Source organism: Fundulus heteroclitus, chromosome 6 (genome assembly GCF_011125445.2).
Source record: "Fundulus heteroclitus isolate FHET01 chromosome 6, MU-UCD_Fhet_4.1, whole genome shotgun sequence".
Classification (NCBI taxonomy): domain Eukaryota; kingdom Metazoa; phylum Chordata; class Actinopteri; order Cyprinodontiformes; family Fundulidae; genus Fundulus; species Fundulus heteroclitus.
The window spans coordinates 16,088,438-16,110,460 of NC_046366.1; the positions used below are offsets into that span (position 1 = coordinate 16,088,438).

The following is a 22,023-nucleotide window of genomic DNA, read 5'->3' on the forward strand; positions in this document are numbered from 1 at the left end:
AAAGTTTTAATGAAAAAATCAGCTCTGCACACGGTAGACCTGTTTCCATAGTAAGTTTTTAATAATGTATTTTTGCTAGAAAGCGATCTCAATATTTATAATACGAGCAATGTTGAATGACTAGCATCAGGATTTTTTTCAATCCTCCTAAACTGAGTCACTGCAGGCATTAATCCACTCTCTGTTTTAATTAGGTGATGAGAATTGGCTTGATGGGATACAACTGTGAGAAGACCAATGCTGACAAGGCACTGCATGCCCTGGCAGATGCTCTGAAGAACTGCAAAAAGAGCAAGGCTTAAGAACTCATACTCTCACAGCACTGACTCTGTCCACATTCATGAGATACATGACTACGCACGGCTGAAACGTCGGATACAGTCCAGAAATTCCTTATTGTTCTCTGTCATAAGGATTTTGGCTGGATTGTCTTGTATATGTTTGGTATTATTAAGATAAAATTGCAGATGCTGACACGCTAAGTGCACTGAAGATGTCGACAAAGTCTGTTTTATTTTAAGAAATACCAAAATGCTTCGGTGTCATTAAACTGAGAAGCTGAAATGTACTGTCTTATGTACCATTTGTGAAGTATCTCACAGTAAACACATCAATTTGTCCAATTTCTATACCTGCTTATCCCTGCAGGGTCATGGGGACAAGAGATAGGGTATGTCAGGACAGGCCCACAGTCCATCACAGGGAAACACGGAGACACACGGCACAAACAACCATGTCCCCATATATTTGTATCTGAGGGAGATTTGGAGTAAATACATCAAGCAAATTTCATGCAGAAAACCCCCAGGCTGAGATTAAAATCTAGGAACAGTCCTGCTGCAAGTCAACAGTTCTGTCTGAGTTTGGACATTTAACAGCCAAGTGATATTTAATTCAGATGGTACATTTTAATTATACTAATTACTGTCATCATTTTGCTCATCTGGTTTGCTCATCTGTTGTGTTAAAAAGGAATAAAAATAAAAGTGTAAGTATGTGACTAAAGCACAACAGTGGTATGAAAATGTTTTCAGTGATAGCTGCAGCCAAGATGAGCCATTCATTGGCAAAAACTGGCAAAGGGACAGCGAGCTTGTTTAGTGACCTGGTTTGACATTAGAAGTGTCACAAAACAAGCTACAGCTGGACACGAACTTTGAATTATGCTCCAACATTGAACTTTATGATAGTTTTAACTTTAAGGTCTAAGGTCTGTCGTCCGGTCGGACGGACAAACGGTAGACAAACTTTGAAACAGGTTTATATATATATAATACCTATATATAAAAACCACACAATGTAATTTTTAGATCCCCATACATGTTTTTTTTTTTTATCAAACCCAAAATATTAAATTGAATTATGCATTTTTTTTTTTTTTTTTTTTTTTTTTTTTTTTTTTGCAGTAATTAACATGAACAGAACATCATATCTGGATTAATCTTTTTATATTTAAAATCATATCGATAGATAGATAGATAGATAGATAGATAGATAGATAGATAGATAGATAGATAGATAGATAGATAGATAGATAGATAGATAGATAGATAGATAGATAGATAGATAGATAGATAGATAGATAGGTTTTTTCCGGACTTTTTTCCGGACTTTGTAAACTCCACTTCCCATCATTCAATGCGCTGTTTGCTCGACACTGCGTCAAAACCTGCTCTGCTTCATTGCGACTTTCATTTTTCTGTCTGTGAGAGAAACATTTCGCTCTCCGTCCAGGAACTCGATTAATCCATGGCGTCTCCCACTAATGGCACCGGTACGTTCAAATTTCATGTTTAAATCGAAATCAATGTTAAAGTATTATTTAATTACTGAAATGTTACGATACAATGACACTGCATCTCGGCCAGTAAGTGGGTTGTTAACCATTTAACTCAACTCAAATAAATGACTGGTATTCATTATTAGTTTTTATTTATTTATTCGGATTAAACTTGATTTTGCCATTTAGTTTTTAGGTATCGTGTTTGCGCTTACATTTGAGTTTAGGATTAGCAAACCAGCATAAAAACCACCACTTAACGTGTATGCTGTGGACTGCGCATGTCAAAGGACTATTCCTCCTTTTAAATGAACAATGCTTGTTTTTATTTGTCAGGTAAAACTTTTAATTTCTTATCTCCTCTGATTCAAGCGCCCTGTTCCTGTTCTTCTTCTTTGAGGTTTTTCCAGCAGCTTGCATGTTTAAACGTTGCTTTACTGCCATCTTCTGGATTCAGCCCAATCTGCGGATTAGTTGCTTTTAAATGTCACAAAAAGGTGTCTTTCATTTTTTTTAGAACACAATTCATTAAGCCGTTGAACTCAGACTCCTTGTTTTTGAATCCTTGAGATTTTTCCCAATTATTTTATTTAAATAAAATATTTCCCACATGGACTTGTGTCTAGTTTCTGTGCCCTGTCAAAATCCCCACCCTGCAGACAGACCCTGTTATGTGGAACAGTTGCTGCTTTCCCTCTTGGAGGAGGTTGGACAGCGCTGCAGTGCCTCCCATGATTACGTAGGCCATAACATAAAATTTCTGTACCAACCCTTTTTTTTAAATTAATTTTCGTAAAACCTAAAGTTTGAAGTTTTTTATTAGCTGTTAGGAATGATCATCAAAACTAACAGGGGAAAAAAATGCTGAAAACCTATACACTTTATAATAAATGTACTAAAATATAACAAATCCTTGAGTTTCACATTTTTAATTGAATTACTTACCCATGTTAACTTTTTATTGATATTTTTGCTCTATTAAGATACACTTCTATGATTTCAGTACGGTTTTCTACATTTCTGAGTTGAACCCAACACTGCTTGCCTCTTCGTCTTACCTAGTTATTTAGATCAACTTCAGTCCTCAAGGCCCGGTACTTCTTATTACTTACTTACTTTTTTATTGCATGCTCTGAACATTTGGTTTACCACACCAGAATCAAATAAATGGTTTATTTTTGGGTCTCTGCAGGACTTTAATTCTACAGCAGCTGGACCCCCAACATGTAGGGACTGGAGTTATCGGAAGACTCATCATTTAGACAGGAATATTAATAGCAAATTTACGTTTCTGTGGCATGTGTGATCAGGCTCTTGTCCACCTACTTATTCTCTTTTAGCCCTATAAAGACCACAACCAATACCTTTTTTGATTCTCTCATAACTCTTCCCAGTCATTTGGTCCTCTATCGTATTCCTCGAGGCCCAAGTTCTGCAGAGGCCTGCTAATAACCTGCTGATTTAAATCAGGTGCGCATAAAAACAGGCAGGAGAGTTGGCCTTGAGAACCAGGGTATGGGAACCACTGTTGCAGTCTGACCTGTTGCATCACTGCCATCCTCTGGACATTATCACAACTAAACCTTTTGCTTGTCACAATTTTCTGTTTTTGTTTTTAATTAGTTTTTCTCTTTCGTTTTCTCACGGCCTATTTTTCAAGCATGGCGTATTTTCAGCTCCCGTTGCAATGGAAAGTTTGCATAGCATGTCTAAAGACAGCTCATCCTTTTTTTTTTGTAATGAATCTAAACCCCGGTATTCAGACCTTGTTTGTTGAAACCAAACAAAATCATAGTCTGCCTCATAAAGAGCAGGACACGCAGCCGCCTGATTAAAAATCACATCAAACAGGGAGTGTTTGTCAGGGTTTTATTGAGACTCATAGCTGTGTGTGTGTGTGCGTGTGCATGTGTGTGTGTGTGTGTGTTTGCAGAGGTGAAGCTGAATCCTGTCCTCCTGCCTCTTAGCTGGCTGCTGGGTACCTGGGAGAGCGATGAACCCGGAGAAGGAACCTACCCCTCCATAAAACCGTTCCGCTACACGGAGAAACTGCACTTCAGCCACGTGGGGCAGCCAGTCATCAACTTTATGTAGAGTAACCCAGCAAAGATTGACTTCGTGTCCATGGCAGAATGAAAGGAATGTTCCTTTCTTCCGCTTTTCCGCCATATTCTCAGCTGATTTCTCCCTGTATTTTTTAGGTTCAATGCGTTTCATGCTGAATCCAACAAGCCTCTGCACAGAGAATGCGGTTTCATTCGAATCCAGCCGGGGACCACCAGAGTGGCCTTCATCATCGCACAGAACTCAGGTAGACCGAAATACAACTGTGTTTCTGAGGATCAGGTCAATCCCCAGAGGTTCTGAAACTTTTTCTGGATTTTTTTATTTTATTTTAATGAAAACATTTTTAAAACTTCAAATCCTGAATAAAATCCAACTACAGTCACGGACAAAATTGTTGGTACCCATCTTAAAGAAAGTCCCACAATGTTCACTGAAATAACTTGAAACTAAACAAAAAGAATAAAAACGTACTGAAATGTATTGAAAATTAACCAATGAAAGTCAGATATTGCTTTTGAATTGTGGTTCAACTAAATAATTATAAAAAAAATAAACTAATAAAACAGACCTGGACAAAAAATGATGGCACCCCTAGACAATAATTTGACCATGAGGACATGCGAAACTGAGGTTTCCACTAAACTTGGATCACAGGAAGTGAAGGAGAGGGTTGTCTCAGAGGATTAGAAGGAAAATTATACACAAGCCTGTTAAAGGTAAAGGCTGTAAAACCATCTCCAAGCAGCTTCATGTTCCAGGGATTATAGTCGCACATATTATCCAGAAGTTTATGGTTCACAGGACTGTAGCCAACCTCCTTAGACGTGGCTGCAGGAGGAGAATGTATGACACATTGAAGAAAAAGATAAAGCAAATGGTAACCAAAGAGCCCAGAACAAACTCCAAATAAATCAAAGGTGACCTCCAGGGTCAACGTACATCAGTGTCAGATCGCACTATCCGTCACTGGTTAAGCCAAAGTAATGGCAGACTTCACGGGAGACACAACTGTTAATAAAAAACAAGACTGGAATTTGCCACAATGCATATTTTAAAGCCTGAAAACGTCTGAGAGAATCTCCTTTGGACAGATGAAACAAACCTGGAGCTTTTTGGCAAGGCACATCAGCTCCGTGTCTACAGACGCTGGAATAAAGCACACTTAGGGTTAGACCACTGTCCCTACTGTGAAACACGGAGGAGGCTCGGTTATGTTCTGGGGCTGCTTTGCTGCGTCTGCCACTGGGTGTGTCAGAACTTTGCAGGGTTCAATGAAATCACGAGACTATCAAGGGATTCTAGAGAGAAATGTGCTGCCTAGTGTCAGAAAGCTTGGTCTCAGTTGTAGGCCATGGGTCATCCAGCAGCAATATGACCAAAGGAACACAGCTAGAACCACCTAAGAACGGCTATACGACTATTCTGAAGTGGCCTCCTATGAGCCCTGATCTAAATCTGTTTGCACATTAGAAGAAGGAGCTGAAACGCGCCGTCTATAGAAGACACCCTTCAAATCGGAGACAACTGGAGCAGCTGCAGAGGTCTCATTGACAGCTATAGAAATTGTTTAACTGCAGTGATTGCCACAAAAGCTTGCCCTACAAAATAGGAAATGAAAGGTACCATTACTTTATGTCCAGGGCTCTTTTTATTGGTTTATTTTTCTTAATGATTCTGTTGAACAATAATTCAAGGTCGAATTTCCATTGGTTGATTTTCAGTAAATATTTATTTATTATTATTATTTTTGTTAATTTCAAATTATTTCAGTGACCATTGTAGGTTTTTCTTTGATTAACAGAGGGCTGCCAACAACGTTGTCCGTGACGATTATATCTGAATGCAAAATCTGATTCTGCAGTGATTTTTATTTTTTTCCAGATGTGACTGGCTGCAACTCATAACCCTTTACACACATTTTAACAAATTGAAATAATCCCCTCGTTAGTGTTCTGTGCTCTGACGATGTTGAATTTACGGCCTGTGTTTATTCTCTTAACCCGTTTGCTGTATTCGTAGCAGCATGGCTTTATCAGACTGAATGTTGTGTTGCTGTGTAGGTCTGGTGGAGATTGAAGAGGGGGAGCTGACAGGAAATCAGCTTAAACTGCAGACCCAAAGTCTGGGCAGAATCTCTTTTGCCAAAGAGCCTCACGTACAACAGGTGAAACCGACCAGTCACCATTAATACACAGAAATTAGCTGATATGTCTGCTAAAATACATCTGATATTACTTCGTATGAATGCGTTCAGAGTATAGATTTTCTACGTATAGCACATGAGTCGAGTTTGTATCGGTAGCCTCGCCTATTGCATTACTTCCTTTCTTTCTTTTTTTCTGTCAGATTTGCAGAGTCTTGCAGCTTCGACCTGATGGGAAGCTGGAGCAGACTGTTTCCATGGCAACAGACAACCAGCCGCTCACTCAGCACTTGCACATCACTTACAGCCGATCAGCTTGACCCTACCGGCCGCCAGGCTTGATATCCTGCACCTGAAGTCAGAGCAAAGTCTTATGAGTGTGGGTCAGGGAACCTTTATTACTCAGGGTGTTTTTTTTTTCTTTTTCTTTCTTTTGTGAAGATGTGCCTGTTTGTATTGTTGCTTGTCAAGGTTCTGTGTTGTGTGTATTCAAATAAATTCCTGGTTTGAATCCATATGGTTCTAAGATAATAAAGATACAAATAGAAACTTTTTGCATTTTGGGTATTACTTTCCAACAGGTATTTGTTATTTCCAGGCATTGTGGGGGAGATGGCAATTATATTTATGAAAACTTTAATGAGTTGAATTTCTGTACAAACAGCACGAGGACCTTTTACCTAATGGTGATTTGAAATGCTCATGTCATGTCAAGACGACGCTGTGCTTGCTTAAGGTCACGCAACCATGGGAAATAAAACTGTTAAGATAACTTAAACAAAGCTGTAAAACTGCCAGATCGAACCCGGTGTCTAGTACCAGACATGTTGTCAAGAGTGTTTGTCAGCATGTTTAATGGCGCCAGTAATGATCTATCCAGATGTAAACAACCGAGCAACTGTTCCTGATTCTGCACAAATTTGAATCAAAAGTAAGGAGAACAGTTTAGTTTGATCTGTAAGCCCTGCCACCATCTTTTTTTTTCTCCCATGAGAAAACCTCCTTCTCTCCCTCCTGCTGTCCACCCAGTCAACATGCACGAGACTAACCACGCGCCTCAAGCTCGTGCACACTCCAGAGGAAACTAGGCTTCATCGAGCAACTTTTCTTCATTTTCTTTGACATAAATGGCTACGTCTGGGGTAAATTATATTTTCTTATGTGAACGGTCAGCTCTTTCATGCATGCCATGCTGTTCTGTTTACTTACCCTGTCCTGCATGCGCTGGAGGAGCTGCTGCATAGGAACGCCTCCACATCTCAGTGTGCCATTGGCAAAGAGAGTCGTCCCGGGTCGTGCTCAGTTCTCTACTTATTCCTACTTTAAAAAATAATAATAATAAAAACAGAACTCGCTTGCTCACGCAATCAATCAGTCAATTATGAAATTACGTCTGTTGACTCATAATACATTGTGTAAAAAGCATTTTTCTTAACCAGACAAATAGATTTAGGTATAGCTCCTTTAAGAATCCTCAATATAAACCTCTGATTGTATTTCCTTCTTGGGGAGACCAAGAGAACGTTCTGATGGGTGTGTAAATTGTGTACACATATAAACGGTCTCTCCAAATATGAAGCCTTTTTCCTGAGTCATTTTGATAATATATTTTAAGGAAAGACTTTGCCAGCTTCTGCCGCCTTTTCAGAGATGAGCATCTCTTATAGTTAGTGGCAAACTAGTCAGTTTTCCCAACATTTTACAAAAATAAATAAATAAAAATGTGCACGTTACAAACAAAATGATTTTTCTACTGTAAAAAAAATTATAAAGAAGTTTACTAATGTGACAAGTAATGTCACATTAAGTAGCCTAAAATGGTAATGGTTCCTCTGTATGGATGCCATCTGTCTCCGAGCTGGGAACCAGCAAATTGCTCTCTGGAGGAGATTGAATAGTAGGCTCACAGTCAGAACTCAACTGACCAGTCCTTAAATCTGAAATTTACCAGAAAAACTATTATAGTGAAAGAATCAAAATGGCCTACAGTTGAATCGTGGTACTGGGTTTTTTAAATATTCTCAAAAAAAAAAATCCATCTTCCTACAAATACGGTGTGTGTCATAACTAAAGAATTCAGCTTCGGCCTCATCTGCCCAAACTAAGTGTAAAAATATATGATTAAAAATCTGCTCAGATTTATTATATTCGCATAATTATTACCTTTGTAATGAACCCAATTTTATACTGTAAAATATGAAATGACAAAAATCTTGAACCTTTCTACTTTTGAAAGAAACTTGTTGGTCATTGCTTGGAATTTTCTTTGTGTTTCACCAAGTTCTTGCAAAAAGAAAATCTATTTAAAAATTGTAAGAGAAGTGAAACAAAGTGCCATGAATGTATATGTAAGCATTTGTTGAAATTTATTGTAGCTTTGGGGAGGAAAAAAAGCAGACACAGCAAAATTAACACTGAACGTTGAACCCATTGCACACATTCATCCTGAAGTGCTTTCTGTAGTGGCAAATTTTATGCTGTAGTGGAATAATTTGTTGGTTATCACCAAATATGTATAAATCATAAATAAAAATCATAAATAAAATATACAGGTTAAAACTCAGTAAAGATTAAAAAAAAAATCTTACATTTAGTCTGTTTCAAGTCCTATGGAAGTTATTTGTAAAAAAAATAAAAATAAAAATGCATGACTGAAAAAAAGATTTCTAGTTGTGTTTAAACGAAAAAAAAAAAAAAAATGACCATGTCAGCTTTAGTTACATTTAAAGGAAGACACCATTTGTGCTTTGGTGAAAGTACAATTATTTGATCTCCTGAAATGTAAACAGTTAATATGGCCAAATACTGCTCAGAGAGGGCGGCCTCAGCGGGCAGAAATCTGATCCTCTGTAGGACCCCTTTCAGACACCAGAAACTCCAGTTTCTCTGTAAACGCAGAGCTCACCTACAGCCTCATCCTCTCAAAAATATATACCCTATTAGGAGCGAATCTCACTCAGATCAGCAGCAAGAGCAGCCTCACATTAAACCAGCGAAAGGCGGGCTTTATGTGCTTCGACAAGCAGTGAGGAAAAGCACACAACAGGTGGAGTGTGGTATGAAAACAAAAAAAAAAAAAAAAAAAAAAATCACATTCATGCTGTTAAATATCAAGGTTATCCTCAGATCTCCGCTGAAAACGTCAAGGCGACTACTCTTTGGTCGAAGGGTAATCCCTCGCTTGTGCCAAACACAACACGCTGCTGATGAGACATTTGTCGGTGGCCATTCAGCAACACACACAAAGGTGCTGGGAAAGCTCAGTCCTCTTCAGGCGCAGAAGAGCATCTCCGTCCTGGCTTCCATTGACAAGACGGAGCTTAAAGTCCAGGATTTTCACCACTCCTCCGCTCCGTCCGAGCAGGTCACTGCTCCTTCATGATGTAAACGTACACCGTGGTGAGAAAATATTTGAGGGAATCGATGACGGACGACAGCCAGGGCCGTTCAGGGGTGCAGTCCATCTTCACCACGCACTTCGAGATCTCCGCCTGACGGGAAGGAAAACAGATTTTAATCACTTACCTTAAGAATGTATTACAAAGAGGTCATTTTTGAGTTTTCTGACTTATATGGTTTATTGCCCAACACTATTCCATAATAATATATGAAACCCAGTAGGTATTGCCGTATGCCTCAAATAAAGACAAGTAGCTGTTTTCTAACCATGTTTTATTCATCAGTCTTGGCAGATGCTGCTTTGATAAATGAAGGAGCCTTAAAGAGACGGCATGTAACAACTAAGACAGATACGGGGTCTTTCATATAAGCGCCAAAGCAAAAGTAGGTGAATTGTCTTTATCAAACCTTTCAAAAGATTAATCAAAGAATATATCATGTCTTTTGCAAATGATCTGATGTATTTCTTTGGTGTTTGTACCAGTGTTCATGTGGCCAAGCCTGTCTTAAAAAGGAGATTTTTATCTCAATAAGATTTTACCTGGATAGATGGACAGCATCATTAAATTGGTAGAGATGCACATAGGCTCTAAATTATTCATACCCCTGACATATATAGATTTAAAATCATTTTCATTTAACCAATATGTGTTACTTTTCCCCTGATAGGAGGGTTCAAATTTCCTGTTTTTATATTTTTGTATAAATGGACATTTAGTCTGCAAGTTGCATGTCAAGCAACTAGCTGAGAATGAGTTAGTGGCATCTTCGCACTTTTGTCCTTTACAAAATGGAAAGAGGAAAAAAATTCATGATTAATCATGACGAAAAATGGTGCAGCAGAAGTGTAGCTTCTGAAGATTGTAAAAACTGATTTAATTCCACATTTCTTAGTCTCACAGTTTCCTTAAGGATGTGTAAATGAGGGCCAGTGATTAAGCAGCACATCTTCGCTTCGGGATCATGCAGTTAAGTTACAGCGTTACGAGAAAGCACCAGAGCAAAGACTCACCCATCCTCCCCGTCTCTTCAGCCAGGACGCGAGAAATTTGCGGACAAACTGTCCAAGGCTGTCCACGATGATGTGCACGGTGGTGGGATGTCCCTGCCTGACACAGTCCACCGCCAGGGCTGCAGCTACTGCGTACATGGCTACCACTTTCCCCCACGTAATACCTAAGGCAAAAAAAGTTACAGGTTCATTTTTGTTGTGTATCAACAGAGGCACAAGCGGTGATCTTCATCATCATCAGTGTATTACCAATGCCTACGAGTGTTTGACTTAGTTGCAAAATAAGTTTTAGCGGCTAAAGCTGATGTGGATTTTCTCCTACAGTCACTGTGCCGTTAGAGGGACGGCCCAGGAAAAAAAAAAAAAAACAAAGGACATGAGTTTCTCCTCATCACAGTAAGTGAATTTCTGGACAGGAATAAATAAACTTCTATTTGCACTTTACAGTATTAGCCATCCTATCCAGGCAACACCACCTCTCTCCTCTGAGATTTCTGGTTAATATCCAGACCAACAATGGCACATGTTGTGCAGTCATTGGACCTTGCACTGAAATAAACATAAAATGCCAGGTTCAGGTCAACAGGCCAGAATAATTTGGGTTAATGTGACTGATAAGAGGTCTTATAAAAACCACCAGCTTTACTGTCAATGTAATAGGGTGAGATTCTGATGCCACGGTCCAAAAGGTTAAGGGCCAGAAAACAATATCAAGTGTATATATATATATATATATATATATATATATATATATATATATATATATATATATATATATATATATATATATATATATATATATATATATATGTGTGTGTGAGCATGGCCTAGTCAAAGTCCAGACCTAATAACATTTGAGAGATACTTTTATTCAGATGCTATCCATCAATTTAGATTATGAATTTAAATAAACATTTAAACATAAACAACAAATGTCTAAAGGAACACTTTTTAATTAGAGTGCAATATCGAGTCACTAAAACTTGTGGATTATTGACCTGGACAGTTCAGTAGTAGATGGGGTTGTTAATCAGTGTCCGCTGTTTTGGTGTAAATGAAATTAGCATCAGGGGCACTAAAGGGGCATAATGAGACGAGCCTGAAAGCAGAAATGTTTATTTTCAGGTGTTGGCCACAGACATCTTTCCATCCTCATTTTCTTTGACAGCTATTCAGTAGTTTTGTATTTGACCAGGGCCAGTGTCCCTACTGGTAGCATGAGGTGATAACTGGACCCTACAGAGGCTGCACTTCAATACATGCCATTGCCAGAAGGTTTGCTGCGTCTCCCAGCACAGTGTCAAGAGCATGGAGGAGATTCCTGGAGGCTGGCAGTTATTCTAGGAGAGGTCCTTAACCCATCAACAAGACCAGACCCACTGGTGCAGTGGGTCCTGGGTTCCTCTGGGTGCATAATAATCCCCTACTTCATGTGGCAACAGTATGTAGGCAGTATATGGAGGATGAAGGCAGATATTACTGGCCTCCACACTACCCTGACCTAAATCCAACAGAACATCTCTGGGACATCCTGTTTAGGTCCATCCACCGCCCCCAGGTGGCACCTCAGACTGCACAAGAGCTCAGTGATGCTCTGGTCAGGATCTGGGAGGAGATAACGCAGCACACCATCCGTCATCTCATAAGGAGCAGGCCCCGACGTTGTCAGGCAATGCCACACAAACTAATGAGGACCATTTTCAGTATCTGCAATGATATTCCAGCGAAGTGGAGCAGCCTGCCACATCAGTCTTTCAGTTTCACGCTCTCTGTGACTCAGATTAAGCCCTCCGTGGCTTCATCATTTTCATCTTCAGCAAATGTTTAGAACATCTTACTGATTCCACGTCGGTATGGATAAACAACAGGACTTCTTGTTTTCCAGTTTAGATCTGACGTGTTTCAAACTGTCCCTTTATTTTTCGAGCAGTGGCAAGCCAAACTTTATTTTTTTTAAAAGCATTATTTAATACGGAGCCCGGGAGAGTTCACTTTAAGTGATATTTTTTTTCAGGTCGTGATCATTTGTGAGCACGTTTCCCTTAATTGAGCCCTCGAATTAATAAAACGTGAGCATGTTTTCTTTTAATTGAGTCCTCGAATTAATAAAACTTATTCGAGCACACGTTTTAATTATTCGTGGGTGCGTTTTGGTCTCGAATATACTATAACGTGCTCATGTTTACATGTGTCAAGACAAAATTGAGTGCACGTTTTACATATTGTGGCAACGTTTAAGTAGATCGTGCACACAATGTTCTATAACCATGTTCACTAAATTGTGCCCTCGTTTAATAAATTGTGCCCTCGTTTTACTATGCTTAAAATGAGAGCTCAATTTAGTAAAATGAGCTCACACTATAGTAAAACGAGCGCACAATATAGTAAATTGTGCACACGATTTAGCAAAACGAGCGCACGATTTAGTAAAACGAGCGCACAATGTAGTAAAACGAGCGCACAATGTAGTAAAACGAGCGCACAATTTAGTTAAACGAGCGCACGATTTAGTAAAACGAGCGCACAATGTAGTAAAACGAGCACACAATGTAGTAAAACGAGCGCACAATTTAGTAAAACGAGCGCACAATTTAGTTAAACGAGCGCACGATTTAGTAAAACGAGCGCACAATGTAGTAAAACGAGCGCACAATTTAGTAAAACGAGCTCACAATGTAGTAAAACGAGCGCACAATGTAGTAAAACGAGCGCACAATGTAGTAAAACGAGCGTACGATTTAGTAAAACGAGCGCACAATTTAGTAAAACGAGCGCACAATGTAGTAAAACGAGCACACAATGTAGTAAAACGAGCGCACAATGTAGTAAAACGAGCGCACAATGTAGTTAAACGAGCGTACGATTTAGTAAAACGAGCGCACAATGTAGTAAAACGAGCGCACAATGTAGTAAAACGAGCGCACAATGTAGTAAAACGAGCGCACAATGTAGTAAAACAAGCGCACAATGTAGTAAAACGAGCGCACAATTTAGTAAAACGAGCGCACAATTTAGTTAAACGAGCGTACGATTTAGTAAAACGAGCGCACAATGTAGTAAAACGAGCGCACAATGTAGTAAAACAAGCGCACAATGTAGTAAAACAAGCGCACAATGTAGTAAAACGAGCGCACAATGTAGTAAAACGAGCGCACAATTTAGTTAAACGAGCGTACGATTTAGTAAAACGAGCGTACGATTTAGTAAAACGAGCGCACAATGTAGTAAAACGAGCGCACAATGTAGTAAAACGAGCGCACAATGTAGTAAAACAAGCGCACAATATAGTTAAACGAGCACACAATTTAGTAAAACGAGCGCACGATGTAGTAAAACGAGCGCACAATTTAGTTAAACGAGCGTACGATTTAGTAAAACGAGCGCACAATGTAGTAAAACGAGCGCACAATGTAGTAAAACAAGTGCACAATATAGTTAAACGAGCGCACAATTTAGTAAAACGAGCGCACAATTTAGTTAAACGAGCACACAATTTAGTAAAACGAGCGCGCAATTTAGTTAAACGAGCACACAATTTAGTTAAACGAGCACACAATTTAGTAAAACGAGCGCACAATTTAGTAAAACGAGCACACAATTTAGTAAAACGAGCGTACATTCTCTCAACATGCAAAACATTTTGCGATGACCCCTCTAGGGCTCCGTAGTTTAAATATGGATTTTTAAACAAAACAAAAAAAAACATGTCATTTTACTTCCAATTCCCAACTATGCACTCATTTGTGTTGGTCTATCACACAAAATCTCAATACCATACATTCAGAACTGTAACGCAGAAAGGGGTATGAATACTTTAACTAGAAACTGCAAACTCAGCCCGCTTCCTATGGGGCCTCTGATCATTACGGGCACGCGGCCAGCTCTAGGTACAGCTTTCACAGAAGTTGGCTCCTTCATAACAGCCATCAGTAATGCCGCTAAGGCCTAATGTCATTGGCCTCTTTTGGCCCCGCTTGCTTTGTCATGAGTGTTCCGCGGCGCTGACCTGCAGAGTCTGACTGTGCCTATAAGGGGATAGAGCTCTGGGCGAGCTTAAATGAGATAACCGTCCATGGAAGCTGTCCGAGCACGTCATGTCTCAGTCCCCACTGAGAAGCAGGCCAAGAATAGACACGAGATTGTCAGGGATAAAAGAGGAGGGCGGAAGGAGAATGAACAGGAGTGGGCGTAAGAAAGAGATAGATGGAGGAGCGACGAGCCATGTTGATCTTACTGGACCACAACCGAGCATAGGAGGCTGCTCCGATTTCTTTTTGGCTGAAGAACGCTAACAAATACCTAAAAGCCAAAATTAGAGTTTTACAGCAACAGAGGAAAGAAAATGTAGAATTCCTTTTGCTTCCCGCTATTTTAAAATCAAAGCTCTCAACCCATCTCAAAAGGCCAGGCGTAACTCGAGTTCCCAAGTTTGTTATTCTTTCAGAGGAATCCCACGCTGTTTCCACAAATTACAGCCCCGCGACGTCAGAGAGCGAGGGGAACATTCGGCCAGAGCGCAGGCATCAAAATTATATTAAGAAAGTCTGTTTTTGGCATTTCCAGGCAATGAGCCAGATTTTGCGTGTTCATCACAGCGCAGCCAGATTCTTCTAAATCTATCCCCGAGGCGTACAGCAGAGTACGTGAAACTGTTCAAAATGTCGATGCTGCATTCGGTAGTGAACAAGCAACATCTGTTGTCGAGAAACGGAGAAAGCCAGAAACGATATCAACGCAAACTGATCTCAAGATTCCTATCAACAAGAAAAACCTAATAAAGACTCCGTAATTTGTTTCCCCCCAGAGGGCCACAAAACATGTCCAGCAAAAACAAACGGAGGTCATTTTTCACTCTTTGATCAGATCTTCACACAGTGTGTTGCAATCCAGCTTCCATTTGTTGCTTTTCTCAGACAAATGGTATCTTCTATTTGTCTTTAAAAATGTATTAAAATGTCCCAATGAAATCAGATGTTGCTGTGGACCATTTGTTTGACATTTGCCCTTAATTGAAGCAAAATAAACTAGCCATAAAGATGCTTTCAGACAATTTTATGGAACATCAAGTCCTGTCACGTCTGAAGCACCACCTGTTTGAATACTGTGGATTTATCGGGATCAAGGGAGCAACTGCATAAGCATGGGCTACGTTACTCACGTTGTGATGTAAAAGTCTTAATTTTATTTTTTCATATTTAAAAGGACCAACAGACAATCTAAAATAACATTTTATGGTCAGAAAATAGTTGCCAGAATAATGAAAAAGTAGCGAAGCTGGCCGTGAAGCGACCAGCAATCAGGGGTTCATCGGTGCAGACAGAGAGCCAGCATTAAGGAGAATGCCCGTCACAAAGTGTCAGGGTACGTCTCCTTAATTAAAGGCAACGCAAGTTCATTTATAAAGCACTTTTCAGTAACAAGACGACTCAGGGACATAATCAGATGTGTTGTCCTGAAAAGTGCCGAGAGAACACAGACCACCGGTTTTATTAGAAGTGTGAACGCGCCTGAGAAGAGTTTAAAAACGGATAGTTGGACAGCAGGCCTTGGCGTGTCAGGCCCTGAACAGGCACAGCTGTTTGTGGGTCGTTTGATAGAAAGTAATATTAAAGTCAAAACACTTAAAGACAGCGCTAAGAGGCCTTTTCTGCCATCCCGTCTTTTTTCTTTGAAAGGTCCAAGGCTGTAAAAGGAGATTGAAATCAATCCACTGCTGCTTCACACCCGACTCAACAAGCCAGGTGGTCACAGCCCAGTTACCAGCTGACATCTGCCAGGGTAAACCAGCGCTGCGGCTCAAGGGACGTACCGAGGCCATGTCTGTGTGCCGAGTTATTGTCAAACTTTCTTCTCTTATTGACTACAGCAAAAGTCAAGCTTGAAAATACAACAAAACAGTCAGCAGGCTCCATGTTGGCTCTGTTGAGTTTAGCTCCACCTCTCACTCGGTTCCGTAATGCCGGCCAGATTTATTAAAGCTTGTATGTTTGTGGGATATCGCTGGCTTTACTTGACCAGATGCATCTCAGAGAGGAGCTTGTCTTTGAAGGTTTATGCCAGAACCGTTTTGTGAAAGAAGCGATAATGTTGAACAGCACCGGGTTACGATGTTTTTGGGTCGTTGTTGCAGTTCTTGAGAAGCAGATGTGTGAAAGCTGTAGCAGTGGCAGACATGACGAGTACCGCTCATGCCGTGGATCAAGGCACACAGCCCTGCCCCTCCCCTACCTACTGCCGGTCAGCTGGCTGAAAGGTGGCGTCTACACTTTCTCCCATGATTCAAAGAAAGATAAAAAAAAAAACAATAAAAATCAGGCAGCTTGAAAATATTTCAGGATGTTATACTTTTTTTTTTATTGGTGTAAATGCTGTAGCATCACATTTATACTGAAGGTCACCTGAAAACTGAGTCCCATGCCCGTTTCAGTCCTTGTGTTCTCCTGGTTTAAATCAAGGCTCACAAATTTGGCCAAATTGCCAAACTATGTCAAGACAGGGGGACTTTAATAAGGCTGTGATGAACTCTCACAAGACTACAATGTTCAGAAAACAAACGCGTGTGCTGAGGAGAAGCCATAATAAAAAGATAGTGATCTCCATTTCCTCTAAAAGCGCATCTAAATGAATAGTAATGCAATAACTCAATAGGGTGTATAAATCAAGAGAAAATGGTCTTGCTTAGGACTACATAATAACTGTAACTAAATTAACTGCTTATCTACAGACACATCAGTATGAAAATTGCTGACTGAGGTTCCTAATTAGCATTCTCTTCTGGGACCACTTTCCCTGGATCAGTGTTATTTTTAAATAAGGTGTTTAGATGTTGTTTATGGAGTCCTTTGAGTTTCTTTAAAGTTTTCTGTCAAGGCAAACATGTCAGAACCAAGTTAGAAACCTTTTTTTTTTGTTTTTTTCCCTGTCAAACTTCACAAGTTTCGAAACTTAGACTGTAGAATAATTGCTAGACAACGTCTCCCTCCACCCACAGCCGACTCACACCCACTCACTCTTACTGAAAACCCCTCTCAGCCAAAGCAGGAAAACTGCAGCCACTGCCGTTAAACCACACTCACGGCCTCCATCTGTGGTCGCCACTGCAAGTCACTTCCTGTGCTGGCAGATCTCCTACACGTTTATTAAACAACACGTTTACCGTCATCATCGTCACCACCACCACCTCCAGGCTGACCGCGTACCTGCTGCGAAGATCTCCGTCGCCACGCCGAGGAAGGCATCCGAAACCACGTTGTCCATGGCAACTGAAATGTTAAGCTGCCGTGCCACGTTCCTGTACAGACTGGGCTGTATGCACTCCAACTCATCGCCTAGGAACAGGAGACCGAGACAAGAGACACACCAGACTGTTAGAAAGAAAAACATTAAAGCGGTATGAGCAGGACAAAACACCGTCAGGCAGTAGAATTTAAATTAATCCGAGCAAGTGATACAGAAATGTGCGCTCGGAAAAAATGCAAAACAGGGAGGACGACAGAAGCTGGATACGTTCAGACGTGGTCGTCTTTGTCTTCAAGTCTGTCCCTAAAATAGCCAATAGGAAAAAAAGAAAATGTGGGAGAAAAATCTATTCAGGTTCACGTCTGGAGGGCTGGTCAGTCCATCTTCTAACCAACGTTTCACATCCATTGTGTTTTGTTCACTTCTTTCTTAAGAGCAATGTGGATCTAGACAATGTATTTTCATTTTGTTCCTGCAGATATAAATCAGGTAGCTGATTTGAAGGTGTTTTATGCCAACAGTTAAAAAGACACTTAATAATTTTTTTTCTTTTTTTTCTTTTTTTTTTTTTTTAAATCAGCTTGAAGGTCAGTTTATGTCTACGCTTGTGTCTAAACGACAGAGCAGCGGTGTCAAAAAGCTGAGACAGTTTTAGATAAAGATGAACATTAGTTAAAAAATATGTGGTTTTCACTGAGGTCTGATCTGCCAATGGCAACGATTTTTTATTTTAAAAAAATTAAAAAAAATTAGGGACTGTAAACATACATGACAAAATGTTTGCTGGAGGTTCCTTGATAGAGGTACAGCAGTAAGTTTGAATCCAACATAAAACGAAGGGATTGTGCATCATCAAACCCGTATCTGAATTTTATTAATCTCAAAATACATGTTGGTTGAGCAAAAACGGTTACAGTTCTTAGTTTTGATGCATTTGATAAAAAGGATCAAATATGACTTTTCGGTATTGATCGAAGCCCATCAAGAGAAAATCAACCGGTTCTGATTTCTGGGAGATGGAGCTGTGCACCTTTACATAAAAGGCCCTTTACAGACTTAGAGACAGCCTGGATGGGATTTTTCCCTTATCCAACAACATCCTCTCACCAAGACAAAGAAGCACCAGAGACACCTCGGCGAGGGCTGCATTCGGGGGAGAAAAGTTGATTTCCGTTTTGGACCATCCCAACCCGTTCTGGTTGAGCCTGGACAGGATGTAGTCTCTGCACAGCGCTTTGGACTGAGACACCAGCTCCTTCTCGGTCAGCGATCGGTCGAAGACATCCAGGACCTCCGGGGGGAACATAGAAGTTCGCCGGAGAACGTCCATGTCCTGCTGTGGAGGGATCTGGGTCGGTGAGAGTCTGACCTCCTGGGGATCAGCTGTGTAACCAAGAGTGTCCTGGTTTTCCTCCCAGCAGGGGGGGGGGGGGGGGGGGGGGAGCCAAGTTCAGGGGTGAGGATAAAACAGCTTCTGTGAGGATAGATAAGAAGCAGGTTATCAGAAGGGTTAAAACAACAAAAATAACCACCCTGGATGTGATTTAAACATGTTTTTTTTTTTCGCTTCTCCCATTTGCTAAAAATAACCTGGATGCATTAAGAGACGTTCAGAAACTAAACAGGACCAGAAACTTACATAATAATCGCTTGGAGGCGTTATTGTTGTGAGTCACATGGTGGGATTGTCAAGAATATTGCAACACTTTTTTTAGATTACGCAACAACAGAGATAAGACATGATAACGCGTTTTGCTTTTTTTTTTTTTTTTTTTTTTTTTTTTTTAAGGAGCAGAAACAGAGCAAGGATGGCTTAGAATAAAACCGCATGCCCTGCTCTAAATTACTGTAGAAAATACTTCATTTGAGAGAGTCGCTCTTACCATCAGCGTTTGGTTGCACCGCTGTTTCCTGATATGACTGGACCTGATCCCGAATTTCCTGAGAGGGGGAAAATCTTTCACTTCAGCTCCGTTGAGCGTCTCCCCGCCCGGTTTAAACACACCCGGCTGCAGCGGTGCAAACCTCCTATAGTTTCCAGAAAAGCTGGCTCCCACCGAGCGAACTTCCAGGCCCCAGGTCTCCTCGGCGGCTCGGTCCAATTGTTTGGGCGCACAGAACTGACTGTTTGAGAGCCGCCGTCAGAGGACGCCTACCTGTTGTTCCACCTTCCCATTGGCGCCCACTGGGGGGCGCTGCTTTTACTGCCCGGGGAAGCCCGGAATCGGACGGTGGCCAACCCGCCTCCTCTTGCGGCGTGCATGCAGCCTCAGCCCGGCAGCAGTGAAGACTTAAATCAAGCGCATCCAGTTTCATTCACAAATCTGGGCGGATTAACCAGCAGCCCGATGAGTGCGCACAAACTGTCGCGCTTCCAGGACTGCTGGTTCATTCAGAACAGGCTTTAAGGCTTACACTGGGTTCAAACACGGGGGGTGTCGAATTAACCTAAACCTTTATTTATTTATCATTATTAGTTATTAAGTTGTTCATTACGATAAGATGCAAAATTTATAATTTAATGAAATACTCCCACTCACTGCTCCTAAACTGCCACGAATTCCTTTTTATTTTCCATTCTGCAAACCCTGCTCCTATACAGTCATTCAGAGAAATTACAGTTTATCTTACGAGTTTGCCTTAATCATGGAGGACCAACTCTCACATATTTAAATAAATAAATAAATAAATAAATAAATAAAGAAGTGAATACGTAGTTAATGTCTGCGCTCAGTTATTTAAATGTATCTGTTTCACCCACTGAGTGTCGCTGTTGCTTCTTCATTCTTTCTTTTTTCGTGCATTTCAACTCGTGGGAAATCGAGTCTGACAGAAGTTAGAGGTTAAATTAAATCTAGATAAAAATAAATCTGAAAAAAATTAAGTTAATAATAATGATTTGTGTACTTCAGCCCAGGAAAGAAGGTCCCTGTCAAAATAAAATTCTACTAAACTAAATAAATTCAGATAAAACCCAAACAAAAAGTTCAACTCAATGAAAGCAAGGAAAGTCTAAGAAGTTAAATTAAAAAAAATTAAAAAAACATTTCAAACATGATGTGGACAATGAGTTGTATTCTTCTCTTGCTTGCTTTCTTTCTTTCTTTCTTTTTTCCACATGGCGAGTCTTTTAATCCAATATCTGAACTATTTTAAGTGATCTTGAGCAGGGATTTAAACTGATGAAAGGCTGCTTTATTACTCATTCTCTCTCTTTTTTCATCTGAAAGATTTTCTTCTACTGCGAAGCCTAGTAAGTCTGACCAATTACTGACGTCTGCAAAAAGATGCCCACTTTAAATGTATGGATGAGAGCTGTGTACACAGAATGGCCAGAAAAACGCTAATTCTGACTTATAAATTTTAATTCGTTTTGTTTTGTTTTTCAAAAACTTGCCCAATTTTTCAAAAGAAAAAAAAACTCCATCTGAAAAGCCTGGAATACACATTTAGTGATTGGCTGAAATCTCTTGGCAAAGTGTGCAGTGTGTGCTGAAAAAGAGATAAAATAGAGATAAGAGTGGAAGAAAAGCAGTGACATGTTTTGCAGGTTCAGTTAAAATATTCAAAACTGTTGGAAAGGTTTTCTTGCATATTTTATTTTAACTTCTAAAACTGCTAATACTGCTAATACTTAAATCAATCAATCAATACTTGTTTAATCCCTGAGTTTGGTGCCTTCTCTCGGTTTAAATAATTCTTAATTTTTTTTTTTTTTTTTTGCTTTTTTTTGTGTGTTTTTTGCTTTTTATTTTTGCTGTTTTTGAGTACTTGTGTAAAAAAAGGGCTGTTCTTGTGCCATGTTTCAGCATGCAGACATAAGCAAAGGCCAAAAGTTATGTTGCCGTTTTGATATCTGTGATTAAACTTCATTATCACATTTATTTATGATGCTGCTGCAAGTGTGTATCGTGAAAGCTACATATCTAAAAATAGTGTTAAATTAGCATCATCCACTCTGCAACTTCATCAGCAGATGTCCTCAGAGAAGCGATTCTTTGTGCAAAAACTCTGCAGAAACTAATAGGCTATACTAAAACTGTTTTTACCTCTAGAATCATATTTCTGATCGTTTCTCAGGCAGTTGCAGCATATTTTTTACTTTTGCAACCACAAAGACATCTTATTAGTATTAGTCTGGAAAACAGTAAGTAATTGACAACTTGCAATAACAAAGAAATCCAGTGAATAAAATCACTGCTTGGAAAGATTCCTAAAACAAAATATCCCCCTCTTCCTAAATATTGCTCTATATCATCCCCTGATGTCAAGATGCTGTAATTTATACGCAGTGTTCCCAAATTAAAGGGGGAAAAAAATAATTCAAACTCCCCAACACGGCTGTGTTATTCAGAAAGGTTCTCCAGTTTTTTTCCATCATGG

General features: G+C 39.9%; 3 protein-coding genes across 3 annotated transcripts in view; 2 read left to right on the top strand and 1 right to left on the bottom strand.

Annotated features, from left to right (window-relative positions):
* agxtb (alanine--glyoxylate and serine--pyruvate aminotransferase b) overlaps positions 1-568 on the top strand; it is a 4,036-nt gene extending 3,468 nt beyond the window's left edge. Inside the window, exon 11 of the mRNA XM_012878961.3 lies at positions 195-568. Coding sequence (XP_012734415.1) covers positions 195-302 — 108 coding nt within the window. The 3' untranslated portion in view covers positions 303-568. The remainder of the gene's footprint in view (positions 1-194) is intronic.
* A 1,034-nt stretch (positions 569-1,602) lies between these two features.
* Positions 1,603-6,539, top strand: thap4 (THAP domain containing 4). The gene is made up of 5 exons (XM_012878970.3): positions 1,603-1,774; positions 3,714-3,870; positions 3,982-4,091; positions 5,908-6,011; positions 6,194-6,539. The coding sequence occupies exons 1-5, from the start codon at positions 1,750-1,752 to the stop codon at positions 6,308-6,310; spliced, it is 513 nt and encodes a 170-aa protein (XP_012734424.2). The 5' UTR covers positions 1,603-1,749; the 3' UTR covers positions 6,311-6,539.
* Positions 6,540-8,333: 1,794 nt separating this feature from the next.
* On the bottom strand, positions 8,334-19,838 carry bokb (BCL2 family apoptosis regulator BOK b). The gene is made up of 5 exons (XM_012878946.3): positions 19,524-19,838; positions 18,748-19,114; positions 17,601-17,729; positions 10,402-10,565; positions 8,334-9,481 (listed from the first exon to the last, which is right to left on the bottom strand). The coding sequence occupies exons 2-5, from the start codon at positions 18,968-18,970 to the stop codon at positions 9,356-9,358; spliced, it is 642 nt and encodes a 213-aa protein (XP_012734400.2). The 5' UTR covers positions 18,971-19,114; positions 19,524-19,838; the 3' UTR covers positions 8,334-9,355.
* Between the last annotated feature and the right edge of the window lie 2,185 nt (positions 19,839-22,023).